The sequence below is a fragment of the Brassica oleracea genome, chromosome C4 (assembly GCF_000695525.1).
Source record: "Brassica oleracea var. oleracea cultivar TO1000 chromosome C4, BOL, whole genome shotgun sequence".
Taxonomy (NCBI): Eukaryota; Viridiplantae; Streptophyta; class Magnoliopsida; order Brassicales; family Brassicaceae; genus Brassica; species Brassica oleracea.
In genome coordinates, this window is record NC_027751.1 from 11,600,851 (window position 1) to 11,624,990 (window position 24,140).

The 24,140-nt window shown below is 30.5% G+C and overlaps 3 protein-coding genes across 3 annotated transcripts; all 3 read right to left on the reverse strand.

Moving 5' to 3' along the window:
* Positions 1–801: 801 nt before the first annotated feature.
* On the reverse strand, positions 802–2,562 carry LOC106338119 (glutathione S-transferase T3-like). The gene is made up of 4 exons (XM_013777166.1): positions 2,494–2,562; positions 2,124–2,141; positions 1,948–2,043; positions 802–1,623 (listed from the first exon to the last, which is right to left on the reverse strand). Exons 1-4 carry the CDS (start codon positions 2,560–2,562, stop codon positions 802–804), a joined length of 1,005 nt encoding a protein of 334 aa, XP_013632620.1.
* An 8,337-nt stretch (positions 2,563–10,899) lies between these two features.
* Positions 10,900–11,697, reverse strand: LOC106341734 (lipid transfer protein EARLI 1-like). The gene has a single exon (XM_013780439.1). The coding sequence runs from the start codon at positions 11,615–11,617 to the stop codon at positions 11,117–11,119; it is 501 nt and encodes a 166-aa protein (XP_013635893.1). The 5' UTR covers positions 11,618–11,697; the 3' UTR covers positions 10,900–11,116.
* Positions 11,698–14,915: 3,218 nt separating this feature from the next.
* LOC106341735 (lipid transfer protein EARLI 1-like) lies at positions 14,916–15,572 on the reverse strand. Its single transcript, XM_013780440.1, has one exon. It carries the CDS (start codon positions 15,498–15,500, stop codon positions 15,099–15,101), a length of 402 nt encoding a protein of 133 aa, XP_013635894.1. The 5' UTR covers positions 15,501–15,572; the 3' UTR covers positions 14,916–15,098.
* Positions 15,573–24,140: the final 8,568 nt, after the last annotated feature.

The following is a 24,140-nucleotide window of genomic DNA, read 5'->3' on the forward strand; positions in this document are numbered from 1 at the left end:
TGTTGATCAAAATTTTGATCTAACTTTTCATCCATCTCCTCGAAATTATTAGAAGAAGATGCCATTTAGAAAATGTTAAGAAAGATTTGATTATTTGGAGAAAAATATGAGAGAAGCAAAATTGAAAAGAAAGAAACAATAATGTGATTTGTGGAAAATAAGAAAGAAGCTCTTGCTCTCTCTCGGAGTTGTTGTGAGTTGTGGAAAATAAGAAAGAAGCTTTTCAATTTATAAAGAAGCTATTTCTTAGTGTTGGTACACGGGATTGTGTCACGGGATCACAAAATACAACAAATAATACACAGAAAAAAAATCCTTGTGTCTCCTTGTGTCACAAGCTTTACTGTCTCATACTGTCTCCTTGTGTCACATGTTGGCCTTGTATCACGGGATCACAAAATAATCCAACCGAGACAACAACATCACAACTGTCCATACCAGACCACCTACAATAAAAACAAAGAGACAAAGGATACATCAAACCAACACGAGAATAACTGATCACAAAGATACAACAAAGAGACAAAGAGAAGAACAAGTGAAAGCTTTATTAAGCATAACCAACAACAAAGAGACCAAGACAACAACAACTTAACCATTAGGTGGATTAACAGACCTTAAACAACTTGACATTAATCACAAAGCAAACTAACTCGACAGAGCACAAACCAAGCTAACTAGTTAACCAAACTAACTTGGCAACATGTCAGTTATCAGTTTATTTTTCAAGGCGATTTCAAGCTCACTAAGTGGCTATGTCTTCGCAATCAAGCTGTCAAGGAGTTTCTGCTTGTTAAGCTGCTACTTCAAGGCAAAGTCCTTCTGCCTTATATCCCAACAGCTCTGAAAATCCGCTTGGCTCTTCACTTCATCTTCAGAAGCCGTTCCCTTCCTTCTACCTTTTGCCTTTGCTGCTTTCACGCCAACAGGACGAGCCATTACTTCATCCCCTCCTGCCACAGACGTTGATGACTGTGCCGAGCTATCATCTAACTTCCTTCTTTTTGAGCTAACCTTATCTCTTGTTGAAGAAGCTCCACACCACTTCTGATCATGGCGAAGCTCCAACCAAGCATGCTCGAGTGTAAACTTTACTTTGTAATCATTAAAGAAGATGTCATGAGCCATTATCAACACATCATTCTCACTCTGTCCACTAGACTTCTGTTTGGTTGCCGCTTCATAACACCCAACAAACCTGAAAACACCCTTGTTAATCTTCCCCCACCTCTGTTTACAGTTGCTAGGCTCTCGCTTTGGCAAACCCGCAAGCTTAGGAATTGATGCAAAATAAACCGCAATCCGCTTCCAAAAGGCAATAGCTTTTTGCTCATTTCCTGTCACCGGATCTTTCGGCGTGTTAAGCCAAGCACTTATAAGCACCACATCTTCAATTGGTGACCATTTCCGTCTTTCTTTATGGTCAGACACAAAGGCTGCATCTTCGGTGGCATCTTCAGGGGATTGTGTACCAAATACAGACGCATCGGAGGCAGAGAGTTCAATTGAAGGTTCACGACTAGCAAAGGAGAAGGAGGTGTTGGGTTGTTGTGAGTTTAAGAGGTTTTGAAAGCTACAAGGATGACTAAAAGGATCCATACCGCAGGAGAAGGAGAGCTTCTTCTGTTTTACGAAAGGAAATATGAAAGGAGAAGGACATATGAAATGAGAAAGAGAGAGTTGCTCGGTTTTAAAAGCAACTTTAAGGATAGTTTAGTAGGTGTTATTTGTTAATGTCATTCAATTATCTACCTAAAGCGTAAATAACCAACAAAGTAAATGAATCTACCTAAACCCATCAAAGCAACCAATAAAGTAAATGAATCTACCTAAACCGTAAACAACCCAACAAAGCAATTTATGGTAAACCCTTCTCGCAACTAACATGTACATTTAATTCCCATCTAATCTATGTCTAACACGCATTAAAAGGTTTTGTCGACTAACCTCTTCAGAGAAGAAGATGAAACAGAGATGCTTTGATGAGGTTTGATCCACTTTGATGAAGTCTGATCCATTTCTTGCTGCTCCATTTCTATATCTCTACCATTGAACACAATAACATATAACATATAACTTATTCAATCATTGAACACAATAACATATAACTTATTCAATCACACCATAGCTATATCTCTAACCTGAAACCAAATTAGAGTAAAGGAAAAAGACTAACCAATGTAGATAGAACATCTTTTACGAAGCTTCTGTAAACGTAGATACTGAATCAGAGACATAGCTCCTATGTTCTTCCTATCTCTTTGAGTTCCTACAAAACCCATCTAATCAATAAACTTATTGGATCAACGAGTATTCAATTTCTCTCGCGGCTCTTTCAATTTCAACGAGTATTCAGATGGAAGCAAATCGATTTAATAAGACAGACAAAGAGATGACATAAACACAGACAAATCTCGACATCGACACAAAATTTTCCTATTCTTATCGAAGGAATTTAAATCAATATGATCCAAAATATAAAAGAAAACGAACCTTCACGGTGGTTGCATGGACTGATCTAGAGGAGAACAACGACGAAGAGATAAACGAATCAAACATCATCTCCGTTGGAGATTTCGAGAGAACCCACGACGAAGAGAGAAATCCGTTGAGGGGATTTCGACGAAATCCAACAAGACAAAGACAGAATCGGAGGCAGACGAAACGGATCAAGGAACATCTCCGTCAGAGTTGAATAACATAATCGACAAGAGAGAGAGACCCTTCGATTTTGTCGATGAGAAAGACCAAACGAATGCAAAAACAGAAGACCCAACTTTTTTCTCTTTCGTGCAAAAAGATCAAGCCAATATACTACTGCCACGTAAGGGGTTATTAACACTTCTAAACTCTCTTATTAAAAGCCCGGTTCTGTCCATTAATAGCATTTTTTATTTATTTTTTTCCCTTTTTTCTCTAAGAACCCATCACTAAACCCGCCGATGGCCTTGCCCTAAGATCATCTCCAATGGGAGTTCTTCCCATTGGTGTTCTTAATGTATGTATTATGTATATATATATATATGTATATATTATATTTGTATAAATAATTATAGGGTCCACAATTATTGTGGAAACCCATAAATAAGAGTTCTTAGGGATTCTTAAAACCCTCTTTTAAGAACCCTTACCTATGGGAGCCCACAATTATTTACATATATATAATATATACATATATATATATACATAACACATATATTAAGAACCCCAACGGGAAGAACCCCGGTTGGAGGTGCTTTAAGGTTTAAATTCTTCCTAATTAAAAAGACGTCGTCGGCCAAAATACGATATTATTTTTTTGGTAAAATCCAAAATGCGTTTTTTTTTTTTTTTTTTGGTAATGTCTAAATACGATATTTCGTTTATATAAAATAATTAAATGGCCATCTCAAGCTTACTGGTCCATATCTTCTTTTTTTTTTTTTTTTGAAGAAAAGGTTCATATCTTCTTGATATTAAAGGATTGTCTTCTTTTAATTCTGATTTAATGATCACTTTCTTTCCACCTTTTATGAAAAACTTGAAACTCCACCTATTGACTCTATTATTTTAACGATCCTGTACAAAGCTAAAAAATTGGATCTTTGATCCCTCTATATTTTCTTGTAGACCAACATATGATCCCATTCTTCCAAGATTCTGAATACCTAAAATATCTCTTAATTCCTGTCTAACAGATTCTTTAATCCTATATCTAAATTGAATGGAAGACTTATCAATCTTATATTCCTAATATAATATATATATATATATATATATTATATTAGGAATATAAGATTGATAAGTCTTCCATTCAATTTAGATATAGGATTAAAGAATCTGTTAGACAGGAATTAAGAGATATTTTAGGTATTCAGAATCTTGGAAGAATGGGATCATATGTTGGTCTACAAGAAAATATAGAGGGATCAAAGATCCAATTTTTTAGCTTTGTACAGGATCGTTAAAATAATAGAGTCAATAGGTGGAGTTTCAAGTTTTTCATAAAAGGTGGAAAGAAAGTGATCATTAAATCAGTGATTACGGGATTACCAAATCATACGATGTCCTATTATCGCTTGCCTAAAGCAACAGTGAAAAAACTGACAAGCGTAGTATCACAATTTTGGTGGAGTCCAGGAGAAAGTATAAGAGGCATGCACTGAAAATCATGGGACAAGGTATGTGTAGATAAGGAGGAAGGAGGTTTGGGGTTTAAAGATATCACTGATTTCAACACAATGATGCTTGGTAAACAGTTATGGCGTCTGATAGAGAAGCCAAACACTTTATTTTCTCGAGTTTTAAAGGTCGGTATTTTAGAAATGCTTCACCCTTGGAACCGATTCGTTGTCATACGGCTGGCGGAGGATTATTTCTGCTAGATCTCTGGTTAGCAAAGGACTAATCAAAAGGGTGGGATCAGGGTCTTCTATATCTGTATGGAATGACCCTTGGCTCCCAACCACTCGCCCGAGACCAGCTAATAAAAATCAACATAATTTATACCCGGACCTTACAGTAGAGTCCCTCATTGACTCTACCTCGCGTACTTGGAATTCAGAGGCAATTCGGGCTTTCGTGGATCCTCAGGATGCGAAACTTATAGAAAGTATTCCACTAAATAGGACTCAGCGGGTGGATAGAGATGGATGGCACTTTACAAAAAATGGAAAATATACGGTCAAATCAGGATATCAGGTAGAGCGGATTTATCCAGATAGAGAAAGACCACCATTACTGATTGGTCCCACAGTTGATATTTTGAAGGCTTACTGCTGGAAAATACGGTAAATACGGTGCCCACCAATGCTAAAACATTTCATATGACAATTAGTGACAGAGTGTATAGCAGTGCGGAAGAATTTACAAGCAAGGGGGATTCAAGAGGATATTTGTTGTGTAAGATGTGGAGCTCCTGAGGAATCGATAAATCATGTGTTTTTTTAATGTCCTCCAGCTCTTCAGGTTTGGTCTCTTTCGAAGATACCATTAAATCCAACTATTTTTCCAACAAGTTCACTCTTCACAAACATGGATCATCTATTTTGGAGAGTTTTCCCGCAGATGAAGGATCACCAGTTTGCATGGATACTATGGTACATCTGGAAAGCTAGGAATAATAAAGTTTTTAGTAATTTGGATATGGATTCTATAGATACACTTAAATTGGCTGAAACAGAATCAACTTTGTGGGCCGAGGCACAAGTAGTGAATGACCAGAGGACGCCACCACCAATAATAGATATGATATTGCCGTCGATCCCAGGAAGATGGTGTTTTTCAGATGGCTCGTGGAAAGAGGGTGTTATTTTTTCAGGATAAGGTTGGCTCAGTACTTTGGAAGGTTTCGATGGATTGTTGGGGGCGAAGAATGTTAGGGCTAGTCTCTCGCCTCTTCATGCGGAGATGAAAGCGCTATTATGGGCAATGGAATGCATGAGGAATTTACGTCAATTTCAGGTTACGTTTGCAACAGATTGTTCTCAATTGGTGAAAATGGTTTCGGAACCAGAGGAATGACCAGCTTTTGCAAATTATTTGGAAGATATCAAGATCCTGAAAGAGAACTTCTCCCGATCAGAGATTATCTACGTACCACAGACGAAAAATTCAAAGGCGGATAGCAAAGGCGGATAGTCTAGCACGCAGTGCTAGAAAGCAATTGTCTTTCGTCGTTCATATGGATGCAGATCACCCGGTTTGGTTTACAGAGTCAGTATGAATCTGTATTGTTGATGACAAAAAAAAAAATATTAGGAATATATTCATTAGAAATAAATATATTATATAATAATTTTTATAATAATTTTAAATAACATATTCATACTGGTTTACCAATCATTCTATTAAATAGATTAGTAAAATATACAACTTCTGCCGCATTATATTGCTTATATAGTATACTGCTACTGATTTATTATCCGCTCAAATAATCAAAGCTTTAGGAGCAATTCAGTTTTACCAAAATTTTACTTTTTAAACTAAGAAACCCTCATATTTTAAACACAGTCACCATCGAAATAAATCGCCAGTATACAAATCCCGGTGCCAACTTTTTTTACTAGGCTCAAACGCCTCTTTACCAGTTTACCACTGCAATAATGCAGCTTAATCCATGTTATTAATAGTAGTTTACGACTAATTAATGGGACATATGTTGTGTAATATATGTATACTAAGTTAAAATCTGCACTATGCACGAGATGAGATTATGTATAAAAATAATTTTTAAATATTAAAATTTATATTGTGTTCATTTACGTATTATATACATATTTAAGTTAGAGCAAGCACATAAATAAAAATAATATCTCTTGTTTATTGACATTATGTTTTTGGTAAGTAAATCAAACAGTAATTTTATTTATTTTATATGGTATATAATTAAATTTCAATGATATTGAGATAGAGATATAGTATATTTTAATATAAATATTTATTATTGAGACTTCCTACTCATATGATTTTATTAATATTTGTATATTTGCTGTAACAAAAAATTTAAACCATTAATCACAAAATTTTCAAAGTGAGATTTTTTCGATGCAAATTTCAAAATCAAATATTAATGTCTTAATACGTTTTCAATGCAAATTCTGAAGTTAACATATTTGTGTATATTTATATGGTATATAGTTTAACTAAAACAATATTAATACACATATATATAAATATATAATATGATATTTATTAAATGAAACTTCATATATTCATATGATTTATGATCATTGGTATCTTGTTATAACTTTTTTTGTCAGCTTGGTATCTTGTTATAACAAAAAGGTTAAACCATTGATCACAAAATTTTCAGTGTGGGACTTCGAATTTTTTTAGTAATTTATAGTCGTTTTAAGAAATTCAAAATATAACATATAAGAAAAATCTAATTTTAAACAAAAAAGAGAGAAGATACAAAAATTGTTATCAATCTTTATAATTCATAATTATTAATTATCATAAATATGTTAATCATATTAGGTAATTATGTAATTTTTATCTAAGGAAAGAATATAGTATATTTTTTGTACACAACTAATTAATTTAATAGTTAGTTTTTTTTTTGACATCATTTAATAGTTAGTTTAATAAAATATATAATATATGTTTAGATGAACCAACCTATTTTTTTAAAGATTCCAAGAATCATCCTAGTGATGACAAATTGCTACAAAAAAATATTATAATGCTTCTCAATTAATATATTTGGAATTATCAGAATATGCAATATTTGTTTAGTAAAAACAACAAACAAAAGAATTTATATTATTGACATGAAATTATGATGTGAACGTCGTCACGTACTCTTCTGTTAGACAATTAGAGTAACGCAGATTATTGGTCTTACCCCAAAAGCTGCTTTACTTTTTCATAGTCAATAAAAGCATTTGTCCTCAAAGAAGTATACCTTGTTAAATCAGCAATGCAGACCACAAAATAGTTAAAACCCGTTAATAAAGATATTATCTCGACTTTCTTCAAAAGAAACAAATAGCTAGAAAAACTAATAAAGTCAAGTGGACATAGAATATACATATGGAAAATAATTATTAAGGAGTGGACAAATTTTGATTGGCCTGCTATTTAATACCTTTTACTCCCTCGTTTTCGTTTCGTAGTATATAATGTTTTGACTTAATGCACGAAAATTAATAAACATATTTCTCTCTAAAAACATTTTTAAGGATATAGTTTTAAAATTATTCAATCAGTTATAAAAACTACATTAAAATCTAATTGGTTAAACAATATCTAATAAAGTTAAATTTAACCTTAAAAATTAAAAATATCTTATATTTTCAAACAATATAAACTTTCTAAACATCATATAATTTAAAATGGAGAGATTAGTATTTAGCCATAAACAATATTGTTCTAAATTAAACATGGGTATGCGTGGACTCCTAGACGACAAATGTTATAATCAAAATATTTTTCTTAAAATCCAATTTGTGTAACAGTTCTAAATTAGATAAAATAGCATATACTAGTCTAGATCCATATAAATTGGTGTAAATCTTTTAAATTAACCAATAATGTTAATGCAAATTGGTGTAAATATTTTATTTTGTATATCTAGGTTTTATAATTCATAAAAATAATTTGGTAATTAAACCTAAAACTCGAATATATAATATAAATTTAAAATAAATAAAAATAAATTAATAATTCATCAACTATTAAGACCCACTTAGACCTGAATTATCCACCTAGTGGCCAATAAATGCCAGTTGCCGCAATTGTTTTGAACACTGACCAGAGGTATTTATTATTCAATATCTACACGAGTAAACTTCAGTTTCATTTTGATTATGGATGTCTCAATATGCATATATGGGTGATGTGGAGTTTGATTGGGCAGTTTATTTTTGTTCTAGATTAGGTAGCTATTTCAATATTTTTTTGTAGTAAGTATATTTCAGTTCCATTTTCATTCTAGATATTTCAGATACTTATGTTTCTACCATGGTGGTAAGTAGGACTTCTCAAAAAAGTCAGAACCAAAAGAACCGAACCGACCCCAAAAACTAGATTTGGTTCAGTTTCAGATATAACTAATTACCTATACGGATCTTGTGTATATATTTCAGTAATATGTATATTCATAAGTTAGAAAATGATGGATCTTGTGTATACATTTCTAAAAGTGATAACTTATATATGATATCACATTGTCATTGGATAATGATGAGAATGTTTTATAATTATATATTTGATTGTTTTGCATTCATTTGATACATTTAAGAATATATATAGAGTGAATGAGTGAGTTTAATTAATATTATTAGGTTTACATTAATTCGTTTTCTGGAATCTATGATTATTGTATCCACTACTAATATAAATATATTAAAAACCATTTTTATAATTGTTTCTGTAGTATCATATGTATTTAAATGTATATTATCAATTTATATAATGTAATCTATGATATTTAATTGTTTCTATAAATAAATTATATTAATTTATCTATATTTAAGATGCTTAATTGTATATTTAGAAACATATATTAGATTAGGTAATTCTAAGGTTAGTTTCCTTTTAAAAATTTTAATTAAATAAATAAAAAATTAAAAACCATCAACCAATCAAATTATAATAATTAATTAGAAAGATCTCCTATGAGCGACACATCAGCAGAAGTCACGAAATCAATTAAGTGACTTCTAAATTAATATATAAGGGGATGTGTTAAGTAATACTCCGTCCGTATCAATTTAAGTGATGTTTAAAGAAAAAAAAAATTGTTTCAAAATAATTGATGTTCTTACTATTCTAGATAAAATTTAATAGCATTTGAATTTTGTGATCAATTACAAAATAGTGTCTTCTTTTCTTATTGGTTAAACTAGTTTCATTTAATGATATTTTATGTAACCAATGTAAATTGTAAAAAAAATTGTATTTTCTTAATCCATGTGTAAAAACCTTAAAAACCACTTATATTGATACAGATGGAGTATCAATCATTTCCTTAACCGTAGTTTGAATATTCAACGTAATCATGTTATTTTATTTTCATTGTCGACTATTAAAAACCCTATAATTGTCTTTAATTTCTTTGAGTCTTTATTTGCGACTATAATTGCATATATCTTGGCAAGACTGGCTCCAAATATCCCACTGTCCCCACATAAGTTTACTTACTTCTGGCATTGAGCTTAATATTACTCAGATTCACACCATCACGAGTCGTACAACCCGAACATGCATGAAATTTCCATTCGTATGAATGTTTAAACCGGTTATCATAAAATACAAAATCCACAGACAAAGATATATATCATAGTGGTTTGTGTTTGTCCTTTGTGCCATAACCGTATCACCAATATTAGATTTGAATTCATATTTTATTTTTTGAAAAATATGAATTCGAATTCTAATATACTGTATGTTTTTGATCCAAAAAGAAAACACAAAAAAATTATTATAACATTCAAGCTATGCAATTATAGTTGTTGTTTTTTTGAACAAATGCAATTATAGTTGTTAAATTTGAGAAATGACTAAAATATCGTAAGAGTTAGTTCTTATTCAAAAAGTAGAATAAATAAGTATAACCATATTTTTATCCTAAGTAAATTTAAATTATATTTGGGTAATCCTATTTCAAATTTGAGTTAATATTTCTTTATTGGCATATAAACGTAGTTATTTATATTACTAATTAATTGTACTATCTTTTATGACTAAGAATTTTTAGGCTGAAAACTGTAACTTTTTCAGGTCCAGAGCCAAAATATTCCATATAGTATTTTTTTTTTCGTTCCAAGGGTTTCAATTATTTTCTGACATCTAGCCTATGGTTTTGATACTTTTCAGTTTAATAAACTACACTTGAAAGCACATAAACATTACTGTATTATCAGTGGAACATTTTTAAAGTGAGTGGTTTTGAATTTTTTTTTTGAGAAATAAGTGGTTTTGGAAATTGTCCTTAAATTTTCATGCAAGGTATTACTTCTTCTGCCAAGAAATAGGGATTCTCAGCATACCCTTAATAGATTTCAATATCATCACATAAACTTTCCATTAAGGTCTCATAGACTCATAAACACACATATTCTGCGGCCATGTCTCTGGGTCGTGAGGTAATGAAATCGCATATATATCATTCAACCTTAATACACATGATCACGCATCAAACACTAGTAATCCAACCGCATTTCTTACGGAGACACAAAAATAAAATGGCCACATACATAAGTCTTACTGATCCTACTTTAATTTGAATTAGCAACCTTTATTCTCAGCTGAACATACTATCATGTTCAACTACACTACAATTCTCGAGAAGGGTCTAATCATCGTTTAGTGTTTAACAATTACATTTTTAAACGAGATATTTAATCGTTTGGTGATTTCATAATGTGGTATTATGTCAGTCTGAAGATTGTAACAATAATCCGAATGCAAGTGTTAAGTATTTGAAAATAGGTATAGATGGCTAGAAAAACATACAAGAACCAACGACGAGGAACGTTTAAGAGAATATATAAAACTCTTACACATTTATTATATCACTTAAACAAAATTAAGATTTAAATATTAGACTGTAGCTTGCATGCATTTATTCAAACTTAAATATTTCGCAGAGGAAACTGTGTGTGCGTCGTATGCCGTATGCATAGCTGTTTCAAGTGCATTCAAAACCAGACGGAACCTTCTTGTTACACTTGTTGAGAAGAACGCTGAGAGATATAGGAACGTTAAGGTTGATCCCAAGAACGTTAGCCCTAAGAGCAGTGCAGAGACAAACCGCAGCCTCGAGGTCAACCAAACCTTGGATAACCGAGCAGCATCGTTGAGCTGATGGCTGACCCAATTGTATGTTGAGTAGGCCGCTTAGGACATTTCCACATACACCGAGCTTGAGAGCATCTATTGGACAGTTTCCTGATGAGCCAGGGGTCCTCGGAGGTGTGGCCGGCCTAGGATTAGGGTGTGGGACCGATGGACTTGGGACAGAGGGACTTGGGACTGAAGGACTTGGGACATGCTTGGGGGGCTTAGGACTTGGGACCGGCTTGGGTTTGGGACTTGGGCTGCAACCACAATCAGTTGCAACGGTTAAGGTGAAAAAGAGGATGTTGAGGGCGAAGAAAAGAGCAACAGAGGACGAGTTCCTTGAAGCCATTCTCTTTCTCGAAATATGAGAGACTCAGAGTTATAAGGATTGTCAAGTGTGTTTAAGACAGAGATGAAGAGAAATGAAGAGAAGTTGTGGGTATTTATAGGGTTTTACAAGGGTGTAAAAATAGAGTACCAACTTGTTTTAGTATAATCGATTATATATTATATATATTTGTCATTCTACAAAAGCATATATACCAAATATTACTTGTTCCCTCCACCACCGTTGTGTAGATTCGTAGAACCGAACGTTGGTTTTGTAAAATTATAAATAAATAATTCCATTTGTGCGTTCATGATAGTATTATTGAATTGTAACTGCTGTTATTATCACTACCATGATTATAATTCAAGACCCCATTGCACATTTATTCAGAGTCTATTGCCATATTACATGAGAGCTTCTATAACTTTACATGTGTAGATAAAATCCCAGCCAATACAAAATGCTCTATATATTTTAATGTTTTCAAAATTTATAATCATCTTTTTTAAAAAAAAAAGAAAATTTATAATCATCTTATGTTATTAATTTGGAGGACATCAATGGTTCGGGTTGGGCTTGAATCTCATTTGTCACAGAGTGCTTCATGTGCTACATATGTATTAATTTTTGGATATACAAGTATTAGATCGACAAAAGAAAACTAAAAGCCTTGGAAGCATTTTTTTATGTCAATCGGAGGATCATGAGTCATAGTCTTGTGCCGGGTCCAAAAAAACTTGTATGTATTCTTTTCTCATTCTAATTATTTCGTTCAGTATATATATATATATATATATATATATATTTTTTTTTTTTTATTTGAATTATTTTCATCATATAATTAAAACGTATTAAGCGTTGGTTTAAACCGACTCCAACTTAAAGCATGAAACATACTGAACAGAATATGTATTTAAAAAAAAACATTGATAATTTTGGGCGGGTAAGTGACCGAAACAACGAACTGAAATCAGTATCAGTCGATCTCTCAACATTAAACAAACAAAATTTTAGTTGGCCAAAATATCATCATCCCAAATTAATATGGTTGGGATCTAAAATAAGTTAGCCTGCAGAAAGCAAGTTTTTTTTTTTTTGAAAGCAGAAAGCAAGTATTGCTGGGTAGAAATATATGTCTTAGTCCCTTTTATTTTTCGAATCGGACATAATCATACCTCAAAAGTCAAAACCGCTCCTTATTGACATATCATCTTTATCATATCATATCTAAAATGAAAGGGAATCCGGAATCAAGCACTTTCATACATTGTCGTCGGCAAAACTTGGGCTGTATTTCTAGAAGTAGAGAGATAAAACCACGTTTGTCCAAAAAAGAGACATAAAACGACGTAAGAAGTGAACAAAAAAAAAACGACGTAATACTTCTAAGAAACGTACTAGATAGGGAACGTATCATTAATACATAGGACATCAATCTATTCCAGTGATGAATTTGCTGGAAGTCGTCTGCGCTTTGTACTATCCATCTTATTCTAATTACTTATTTGTGTAATTATATTTTCCGATTTTTTGACCAAAAATTAGGACCTTAATTAGAGAAGTTCTCAAAATATAATAAATAAAAATATAAATACAAATAAGAGTGCTATTGATTGATTCCATAATCGTTTTGGTTGGAGATTATCTACTTTTAAAATAATAAAATATAGTCATTTTAGAAAATCCATTGTAAAAAGTTGTCTAACCAATATAAAATAACACTAGATTTTGATCAGCACAATCACGCGAATATTTTTTTCATTCGTAGTGATTTTTTTTTTTTGACATCAAACGGCTGATCTATTACTCAAACTTGAGGTGGTCTGTGGAACCAGACCGGAATAGAAGAACCAATTTTCATTGGTATTTGTATTGATTAGTTTCAATACATGGTTATCCTTTAAAATGTTTTTGTATACGTTGGTGGCTAGCTCCTATTTCCTTTCGATATTCAAACAACCAAATTGATATAGAATGTAACTCAATTGTTATTTAAAACGTTTTTGTTTGTCTCACAGAACATTTATTTTAATTCTATATGTGTTTACTTTTGATTTTACAATAAATATTTTGAAGAATTGTTTACATTTATATATATATTGTAACTCAATAACAATGTTGTTAATATTTATTGATCAACAATATTATAATATAATAGGGTTTATGATTTTGTAAGTAATTTACTGTGTTATTGGTTGTTTACGCATAACCATATCTTCTGACAACATTTTGACACCTTACATTCATTATTTGAAAAAATAAAATACTTTATATTTTTACAAGTCAAAAGAAAAGATTTCAAAGAAACTTTCGCACCGGTAGCTAAAATGACAACGGTGAGGAGTCTCTGCAAGTTATTGCAGGAAAGGGATGGATTATGCATCAGATGGATGTTCACAATGCCTTTTTGCATAGTGATCCCACTGAAAAAATCTATATGAAGCATCCTCAAGGCTTTCAACACGCTGATCCTAACAAGGTCTGCATACTAGATAAGGCGATTATGGGTTGAAAAGCCCCGAGATATATGCTGGTTTTCAAAGCTCACTGATGCATTGAAACAGTTTGGTTCTATTAATTCACACTCTATCAATATTCTTTAGAATCTAAAAATTGTTCAGATACCTTAAATTAGAAACAGATATAATGTAATTCAATTTTTATATGGACTATATTTCACTAACTGTAGACTTACGTGTTGTTCTATGTTTTAAAGATATGTTGTATACTAATACTGTTATTGTATTAGTAAGATTATTAGTTTAAATGTACCAACACTGTATGTTGTATTGCATGCTACGTTCAATAATTTACTTATAATGCTTATTTGTTGGGAATCCATACTATATATGTACCTACACTGTGTTGGCAACACATGCGTAATCATTATACGGGACATATCGTGATAGAATAGGTTTATCAGATTTAGTTCTACTGAACAATGTTTTGTGTATACATTATGGTTTCAGTGCAGGCAACTCTCAATAAATCCATATTGCTGAGTGATCAATCAAAAACAATGGAATCCTCTTTATTTAGTTGTAGAATAAGATTCGATTGGTTTTATTTCGTATGTATGATTAGTTTCTGGGATTATTGTTGTGTTTTTATATTTTAATACTAATTAAAATCTCCTATATTTTAATAAAATTGTAAATTTCTTATGTTTTGCAGTTCTTACAAACATCTCGAGTTTTTCTTAGTCTAATCGATATATTTTAACGGATATATCAGGTCAACATAAATTTATTTGTTTTTTAATCTACATAGTAAAATTATTACATGAATATTTTTTCTATAACTAATGCGGAAACTGGAAGCCGATTAATTACTTTTATTATGCATGGACACACTTTTTAAAGCGAATACAATAACAGAAATAGAAGTAGCATTTATTGGATTAAAAACTGAAAATAGGTAATTTCAATGAACGATATAAAGAGAGATGAATATGAAAAAGAGAGGATATATATTCTCCAATCGAAGCATTGATAGTAGATCAAGCGCATATGAATCCACGAGGGGTCTTCCTGCCACAAGCATTAAGAAGAAGACTGAGAGAGACGGGAACATTAAGCTTAATTCCTAGAACATTTGCCTTTAAGGCGGTACAGAGACAAGCAGCAGCCTCAAGATCAACCAAACCCTTAAGGAGTGAACAACAAGGCTTGACCGGTGGCGTGCCCAGTTCAATTTTGAGAAGATCCTTTAGGACATTGGCACAAACGCCAAGTTTGAGAGTTTTTCTAGGGCAGCTTCCTGAGGAGGATGGAGTTGGGGTGGGCTTAGGTTTAGGTTTGGGAATGGAACCGCAGCCACCGCCACAAGCAGTAGTTAGCGTGAAAAAGAGGATGTTGAATGTGAGGAAAATGATAAGGGAGGCTGAGTTTTTGGAAGCCATCTTTCCAAAGATAAATTTCAAATTGAGCAAGTTCTAAGATGGAAGTGTTGCTTTAGAGGATGGTGAAGTAAAATGAAGAGTGGATGTATGTATATATATTAGGATTGCAAGGGTTTGGACAGTTAAAAAAAGCTGTCTTAATAAATCATCTTGAGCAATTATTAACTTCTTTAATATTTTAGTGACAGTGGAACATTGTTTTATTAAGTGGTTACAATAATTCGTTTTTTATATATCATTCAGAAATGTGCACAATCATGGAACTGGTTTAGTAGTGTGATGTTATGCTGTAGTAGTTTTTTTTTTTTTTGATCAATGCTGTAGTAGTTTTAATATGTCAACTAACTAGATTTTGATCCATGCTTTTAAAGCGCGAAATATTTTATGATAAACTTTTTTTTAATAAACAATGTTACAAATATTTTGTTAATTTGTAAGAATTATGTCTATTTAAAACATTATTTTATTTAAATCATTGTCTCTAAACTCGACCTGGATCCATAGTCAAATCGGTAAACCAATAATCCCATATGTAATCCGGTAAATTTTGAGGCTAACCGGTTGAACCGATTGGTGACCAATATGTAAATTCAATTTGATTTGAATTGTAGAATTTTTAATTATAAAATTTGCATTAGATATTTAAATAACTATTAGTTTTAATATTATTGTATTTTATTATATATCTTTTAACTCCAACTTGTTTAGAAATTGAACCTAGACTTAGTTATTTCATAATTAGATTAACATTTGGAAACCTTTGAAAAATTATACACAATAACAAAATCACATAAGATATCTATCATAAGCAATACGATTAATATATAAAGATATAATCATATAAACTAAACTATGGTGTATAAAACTAATGGTCATTAACGAATGTTTGTTTGTTTAATTTTTTTGTTTGTGAAATTTGTTGAGATAGAATTGTTTAGCTTTATATTGAATATTCCTTTTTGGTTTTGAGAAGCAGAGGTGGCTTTTGTTATTGTGTAAGACTTCCTTATCCATTGAATATTTCTTTTCAATTGTTTAGAATCTTACCATTAAAATTGATTTAGTGGAATTAATTATAGGGTATAGTATTTTAAAAATATTTTACATAGAAGCAAGTTGGATCCAACTTTGTACTTCTGTTTTAATAATATTGATTTTATTGAAGTTTTAACTGGTTGATCGTTGTTTTACAAAAAGTGAATTTTTTTTTATTAAGTGGTTAATGTAAATCTTTTTTTTTAATTTCAATTAGGTGAGTTATCCGCTTCTATACGCAGGAATGAATATTTACGAAAAAACTAAATTTAGTTATTAAAATTTATTTGTGTTTCTTTTAGTTTGATATTTTTATTATTTTAGATAAGACAGTTATTTATGAGTTATTGAGTTGTGATGTTTTAATGACTTGATTTTTCAGAATATTCAACTTCCCTATATTTGTTTCTAAAATTCTAGTTTGATTTTTAAACAAATTTAATCTAATTTTAATCTAGTGTAGTTAGTTTCGTATTTTTTGTATGGTTATATTAATTTTAAATTTGTATTTTATTTATTTTTTTTATCACTGGAGTTTGTGAATTATGAAAAATCACAAATAACTTATAAAGAAAATTAAAAAAAAATGGTTTAAGACCAGTTTAAAATTTCAAACTAACAAAATTTCAAAAATGAAAATATGGCTTAAGACCAGTTTAAAATTGCATTATTTAAAATATAACATCACATTAAAATTTTATTAATTGAAGTTAAGATTTATCATTTTATTCAAAATTGGTAGTTTAAAACATTCAGATGTTATTTTTAAAAACACAGAATTCAATTAAAACTAATTAATTTTAGAAATCTTTCCAGTAAACAACAGAATTAGTTTTCTAATGTGAAGTCAACACTAAGTAAAAATAAAATGTGCCGCATTCTAAATTAAAATCTTGTTTCTAGAAGAGTAGCAAACATGATAGGTATTAAAACCTTTTAACTAATTCTATTACATGTTATAATCATTGTCTCGATAAAATGTGTAGCCAGCTGAATGATTTGAAGTATTCTTCCATTATAAATTGACTTTATGATATTCATTTTGATATTTCATGTATTCAAAGATGAATGAATTTCTTTAAAAAAATAATGATTGTGATTTTTTTATGGAGAAAATACAGCTTTTTATGAATAAAGTAGAATTTATATATTGAAATACTTTTGTTGGTAGTTCAAACTTGAAAAATAATTTGTATTTATGTAGAGATATGAACATTCATATATTATTAAGATTGTAAATTTTTATTTTTTATTTAGATATTAAAAATTGATTAATATAAAACTAAATAGTAAATGATGTTTCTAATGAACGTGAAAAAATTATAAATAATATTGTTTATTAAATTACATGTTTTAAATATAAAAAGCATATATGTATACTAAAGATAATGCTTTTTCTATAATAAGGGGATTGGGAAATAATTTTTTTAAAAAAGGTTAAATAAAAAAATTAGTAATGACATTTTAATGATAAACTTACTTCATTAAGATTATCATTTTAATTAAATAATAAGAATCAACGTGAGAGCAACACATAAAAAGTGATTTCTAAAATAATATTAAAGAGATATGTTTATTTTTATTAATAGTAATAAGAGAAATTGCCACAAATACCACATTCATAGTATCACTTTTCATGTTTACACTAATCACTTTCACCATCACTTTTAATGAATGGTAAAAGACACTTATACCCCTAGGGTTAACTAATCTAGACTTAGGGTTTAGAGTTGAAGGGTGGGGTAGGGTTTTTGGAATGTGAAATTTAGGATTCTAATAAATATATAAATAAATACTTAAAAAATATAATAAAAATTAAAAATATAGTTTCAAACATAATTTTCGATTTTTAAAAAGAAATTTTGAAATAAAAAAAACAAAATTTTGAAAAAATAATTAGAAAAAAAAATTAAAAAAAAGTTCAAATTTGAAATAGTATAGTTCGAAAACATAATTTTTTTTTATTTATTTATTTAAATAATGATTTATTATATATATATAGATAACAAGTGTGTAAGAGTCTTTTGCCACTTAATGAAAAATATATTTTTGAAAATGTTCCTTTAGTGGTGGTACTGGTAAATATGAAAAGTGGTACCATGAAAGTGTTAAACATAAAAGTTTTCCTAGTAATAAATATATATTATAGCTTTTTATTTTTTTTAAAAAATTGCTTTTTATTTTTTTTTAAAAATTGCTTTTTATTTAAAAAAAAAATATATATTATTTTGTAAAACATTAATGCTAATATTTTTTAAAAAAAATTTGACTTCCCAAATGATATACATATATATATATATTAAATGGTTGAAGGTAAAACGGTATTTTGTGTCACAGTTAAACTTGCTTGCCAAAAACTAGATTTAGTAAAAAAATTGGAATTCCTTGTGGCCTAACTGTTTTTCTTTTAGTTAAAAAAAAAACTAGATTTAAATTGGAATCCCTGCACATGTGTAGAATAATCACTCGTATTGTAGCTGGCGTCTGGCAATTGTGTTTGTAGATTGGTAATTTGGAAGTTTATGACCACACAGTCTGGGTTTTCATATGTGTATTGGCTTATACTTCTTGTTTTATTGTAGCTGTCCTGATCATAATATCATTACCAGGCGTGGGACGGATCGGGTATCCGACCAATTTTAAGGTATCCGGATCCGGATCTATAATTTTACTATCCTTATCCGGATCTGGGGTTCTCGGATATCCAGGCGTCGGATATCTTTCTAAAAATTGTAATATCCGGCGGATATCCGCGATCTAGATCCTTAAAATAAATAAAAATAATAATACTAATATATATAAAATATTAACAATAATTTAAAAATATATATATATATATATAATGTTTTTAATTATTTCTATGTATAATATTACAAAATTTACATAAAATTTATATATACTATTATAAAAATGAAAATATATTAAATAAAATTATTTTTTATATATAGATATTAATATTTTGAAATAGTTATTAATAAAACTTACGGATCCGGATATCCGGACTAAAAAATCAAGATATCCGGATCCGGATCCGGCTTTGACGGATCAACTATTTTACTATCCGAATCCGGATTCGGTCCCTCCGGATATCCGGATTTTTGGATTGGATCCGGATCGGATCTCGGATCGAATCCGGATCTCGGATCGAATCCGGATCTCGGATAAAAGTCTCAGGCCTAATCATTACTGCTAAAATATTTAACAATTCACACAACTTTCGATTTTAAAAAGAATGTAAACCATAACAGATCCACTACAAGAAAACATAGTCATTTCTGACGGAATTTCTGACGGAATTTCTGACGGAAGAAATATTCGTCGGAAATTTTTGACGAAATTCTGACTGATTTAGGAGAAATATGAAATTTCACCATTCGTCAGTATTTCGTCGGAAATATCCTAGGAATTTCCGACGAATATATGTTTAATGTGGTTGTTTAATTTATTTTAACTAGCTGACTGGCCCGCACCCTGTGCGGGGAGGGTACATACATAAAAATATTAAAAATATATTTCCATATTAGTTTTAAAAGCGGCAATTATGTTATTATTAAGTGAAATTGTGTAGAAATATAATCCACAAGTAATATAAAAATTAAGAAGTACAATTTCATTAAAAAAAAAACAAAATCCAATAGAAGCCTGCAAAAAATGATTGAATTCTGTATGGAAAAAAACATAATTTAATAGATTTATAATTTTATTAATAGAAATGTTAAATTTATATACGTTATCTAAATAGTTTGAAAATTGGTTAATTGAAGGAACGAATAACTGAAACTATTTATGAATTTAAACGTTTCTTGAATAAAAAATAGATTAAAATTACATACTATAAAAGAGTGCTAATATAAGTAATTCTTTAAATAATAGATAATTAAAGCCAATGAAAGAGTGCTTACATAAGGGATTGTTTTTTTTTTGAACAACTTAAGTAATTGTTTAAAACTATAAAATCCCAAACGAAAAACGTAAGAAACTAAATCCAAGAAAATAATAATAATAAGCGAACTGAAAACAAAGAAATAAGAAAAGATTTTTTTTTTGTTTTCTGCAGCTTCCCTCGCTTTCGACTTTTTTTAGAGTGTTTCTTGTTAACAAACAGCTGATCCTCAACATCATTGTCTCGCTCTTCTTGGCTTTTTCTTTTAGACAAAGTAGTTGCTGAAGAACCGCAAGAATCTCCGAAAATTTCCTCTGAAGACTGCATCATTAAAATTGTCAAGAGAAATTTTTTTTTAAATGAAATGTTTTACCAGCGTGGGTATAAGCATTTTAATATTAAACAATAAGAATAGTATCGGTTTAGGAGGCAAAGCTGCAAACTCTTTTATCATTTCACGGTTGTTATTAGGCAGCCGAACAAAACATCGAGAGCTCTTTCCTTTGATGTTATCAAATCATTTGAAATTTCGAAAAGCACTCTCTTGCCAAAGAGATCGCTAACTGCTTCAGGTAAGAACTAAGGATCTTCATTCAAGAGATTTTAATAATTTAAAATTAAACAAATATGATAGAAGATACACTAATTTTTATCAATTCTTTATTATTCAAAATCATTTCTTGTCATATATACTTTAGCTACATTAGGCAATTCCGTGACTTTTATTTAAGGAAATAATAAAGAACATTAATAATGAATTTATGGTTATTTTAAATAACAAGCTTATTATATAATTAGATGAATCAATCTATTTTTCTAATGATTTTAAGAATCATCCTAGTGATAATACGTAGGTACAAAAAAGATGTTGTAATGTTTCTCAATTAATATATGGAGGATTTTAGAGTTCTTTTTGACAAGTAACCGGAAAATTTATGAGATCTACTTCAGATTAACCATGATCCGCTACATTTCTTACCAAGATATGGTCGTCCATATTTAATATTTTTCTTCTAAAATGTATCCACTATGTGGCTAACTAGCTATACAACTCTTTTATCAAGATTGTAAATCTATTAAACCAATGAAATCTAAATTTGATGGAACTTGACCTAGGCAAACACATCCCGAAGAACCAACCTGAATCAAAAAATAAGATTCGGTTCGGGTTAGGATCATATCAGTTATCCGAATGGATCCTATATCTCTATAGCCGAAAGACCGAAACTGAAGCAAGATCGAAACTGAAGCGGAATCAAACCGAGAATCGAATGGGTACCCAAATTTCTATAATATAGTGTATATACTAAATAGTAACTATATTTAGTTTTAAAATAATCAAATAATTAAAAATATTATTTAAAAGGCGAAATACCCAAAAACAGAATTATCAGAATACTTTGCATCTGAAATATTTAAAATTATTTGAATTATCCAAATTTTATCCAATTTGTTTTAAAAATCTGATATATATAATCCAAAACACGGATTTTCTGACTTTTTAACCCGAATTAACCAAAACAGTAACATAACCAAAACCGAATGGGATCCAAAGTTACTTCAGATATTTGCTGGTTCTCAATTTTGTTACCCAAACCAAACTGACAACCAAAATAACTAAACAAAATTTTCTAAATCCTGAACGAATCGTAAACCTCTAGAACCAAACAGAGAACCGAATACCCAGGGCATGACAGAACAAAGAAGAAGATCCTAAAGCTTTTTAATTTGATATTGGCATATCATAGATTTTACATAAAAGGTCTTGGATGAAGAATGGTTTCATTTATGGAACTAGACCTGGGAACACTTATCCAAAACCAAAAAACCGATCGATCGATTTTGGATATGAACAAAAAATGAGATTCGTTCGGGTTTGGATATGATCAATTTTCCGAGCGGATCCTATATCCTAGAACCGAAAGACTGAAACCAAACCGAAACCGAGCGATACATGAATTTCTATAATATAGTTTATATATTTATAAAAATTACATATATTTAGTTTTAAAATAATCAAAGGATATGGAAGGCGCTTCCACCATTACGCAAGAGATAACCATGGCGGTAAACTCAATGAGTGGAAGCAGAAGTGGCTCGCTGAAAAAGTGCCGAAGTCGATAAACCTCACCGTTTGGGACGATTTTAAGAAGCCTGGGGCAAATCTACTTCTGTAAGCGGTGTACTCAGCGTGGTGGGTAAGAATTTTATGTTCACAACCTGGGGTCCACTAGTTTACATTCCCGGGAACTTTAGCTTGTCAAGATCTGTCCGTCGGGAACTCCCAACGACTTTTCTCCACAAGAAATTTTCCCGGCCACTTGTGTCCGTCGGGAATTTTCCTGACAAATACCATCTGTCTGGATTTTTCAGTTTTCCAATGAATTTCGGAAGAGTTTTTTTGTATGGGAATATGTCCGGCGAGAATCCATCACGAAGCGTGTTCGTTGGGAATGCAATTTTCTGGCGGATTCCCGACAGAAGAATATGTCGGGAATAGCATGTTTTCTTAGACCATCATTAACTAGGGGAGCTCAGGGGAGAGTGCTTAAAAAAAATATAAAACAAATGAGTGGATCCCAGGAAAAATCTAAGCAGCAGCGCTTCTGCTGCTTGTTTAAGCGTCGCTGTGTTCTGTTTGTGGGTCTAACCGACACGTGGCGGTCCGCGATTGATCTTTTTTTTTAATTTTTTCTTTTTAATCAGAAAAAAATAAAATAAACAAAAATAAAAAAAAATAAAAAAATTAAGCACCCCTAATGGGTTGCTAGCAGTCCCTTTTTGACTAATTTTCAGATGAACCATGCCGTTAACTTTCCAGATGTTTCGATGAATTGTTATCCTATTTTGTAAGAACTTCCTTTGTATTTTCCGGTAGATGTTTCCGGAAATTTTTGCAAGAACACATCCTATTGGTAACTTCCAACACAATTATGAGAAACATCCATTTCCGAGCCTAGAACTCTGAAAATTGCGTTTCTTTCAAAAAACGATTGGTCATTGCTTATTCTGATAACATTCCGACAAACATGGCAGTTGGTAGTATGAAATCATCTTTCTGGTAATGTACGTATATGATCCATTCAAGTTGTTATGTTATTTTTTGGTCAAGTTGATCAGTTTGGCTTCATCCGGATTCAAGTCAGTTCGTGAACTAGTTTGAAATTCGGTATTTACCTAACACTTATCGCACATCATTTGGATACGTCACTTTTTCTTGAACTAACCACATATACGATACAGCATACGTATGATAATGACGTGATTTATAGTTTGGAATTTCAAAATATCGTGCTATATCAAAATATTATTTAGAAATCTGAAAAATCTGAAGATAATATTTGTGTCTAAATTCTGATAATTACTAACGGTAGACTTACGTGTTAAATTCTACGTTTTAAAGATATGTTGCATAAGGTTATTGTATAAGTTATACTAGGTGTTTTCCTGCACCATGTGCAGTGATAAATTTTTTAAAAGTTAAATTATATTTAAAATAAAATTTATTAATATTATATATTTTATTATTTTTGACTAATATTTAATATAAAGTTGATTATTTAAGCATAAAATTAAGAAATTTTTTTTTGTTTATTTTAAATTACATTTAATAATAAATATGTAATATATTTAAAATTCGATTCTTAGATAAATTTTTTATCTATTTATTTTGGTAAATGTATTAAATCAACTTGTATAAAATTACTAAAAATCATATAAAA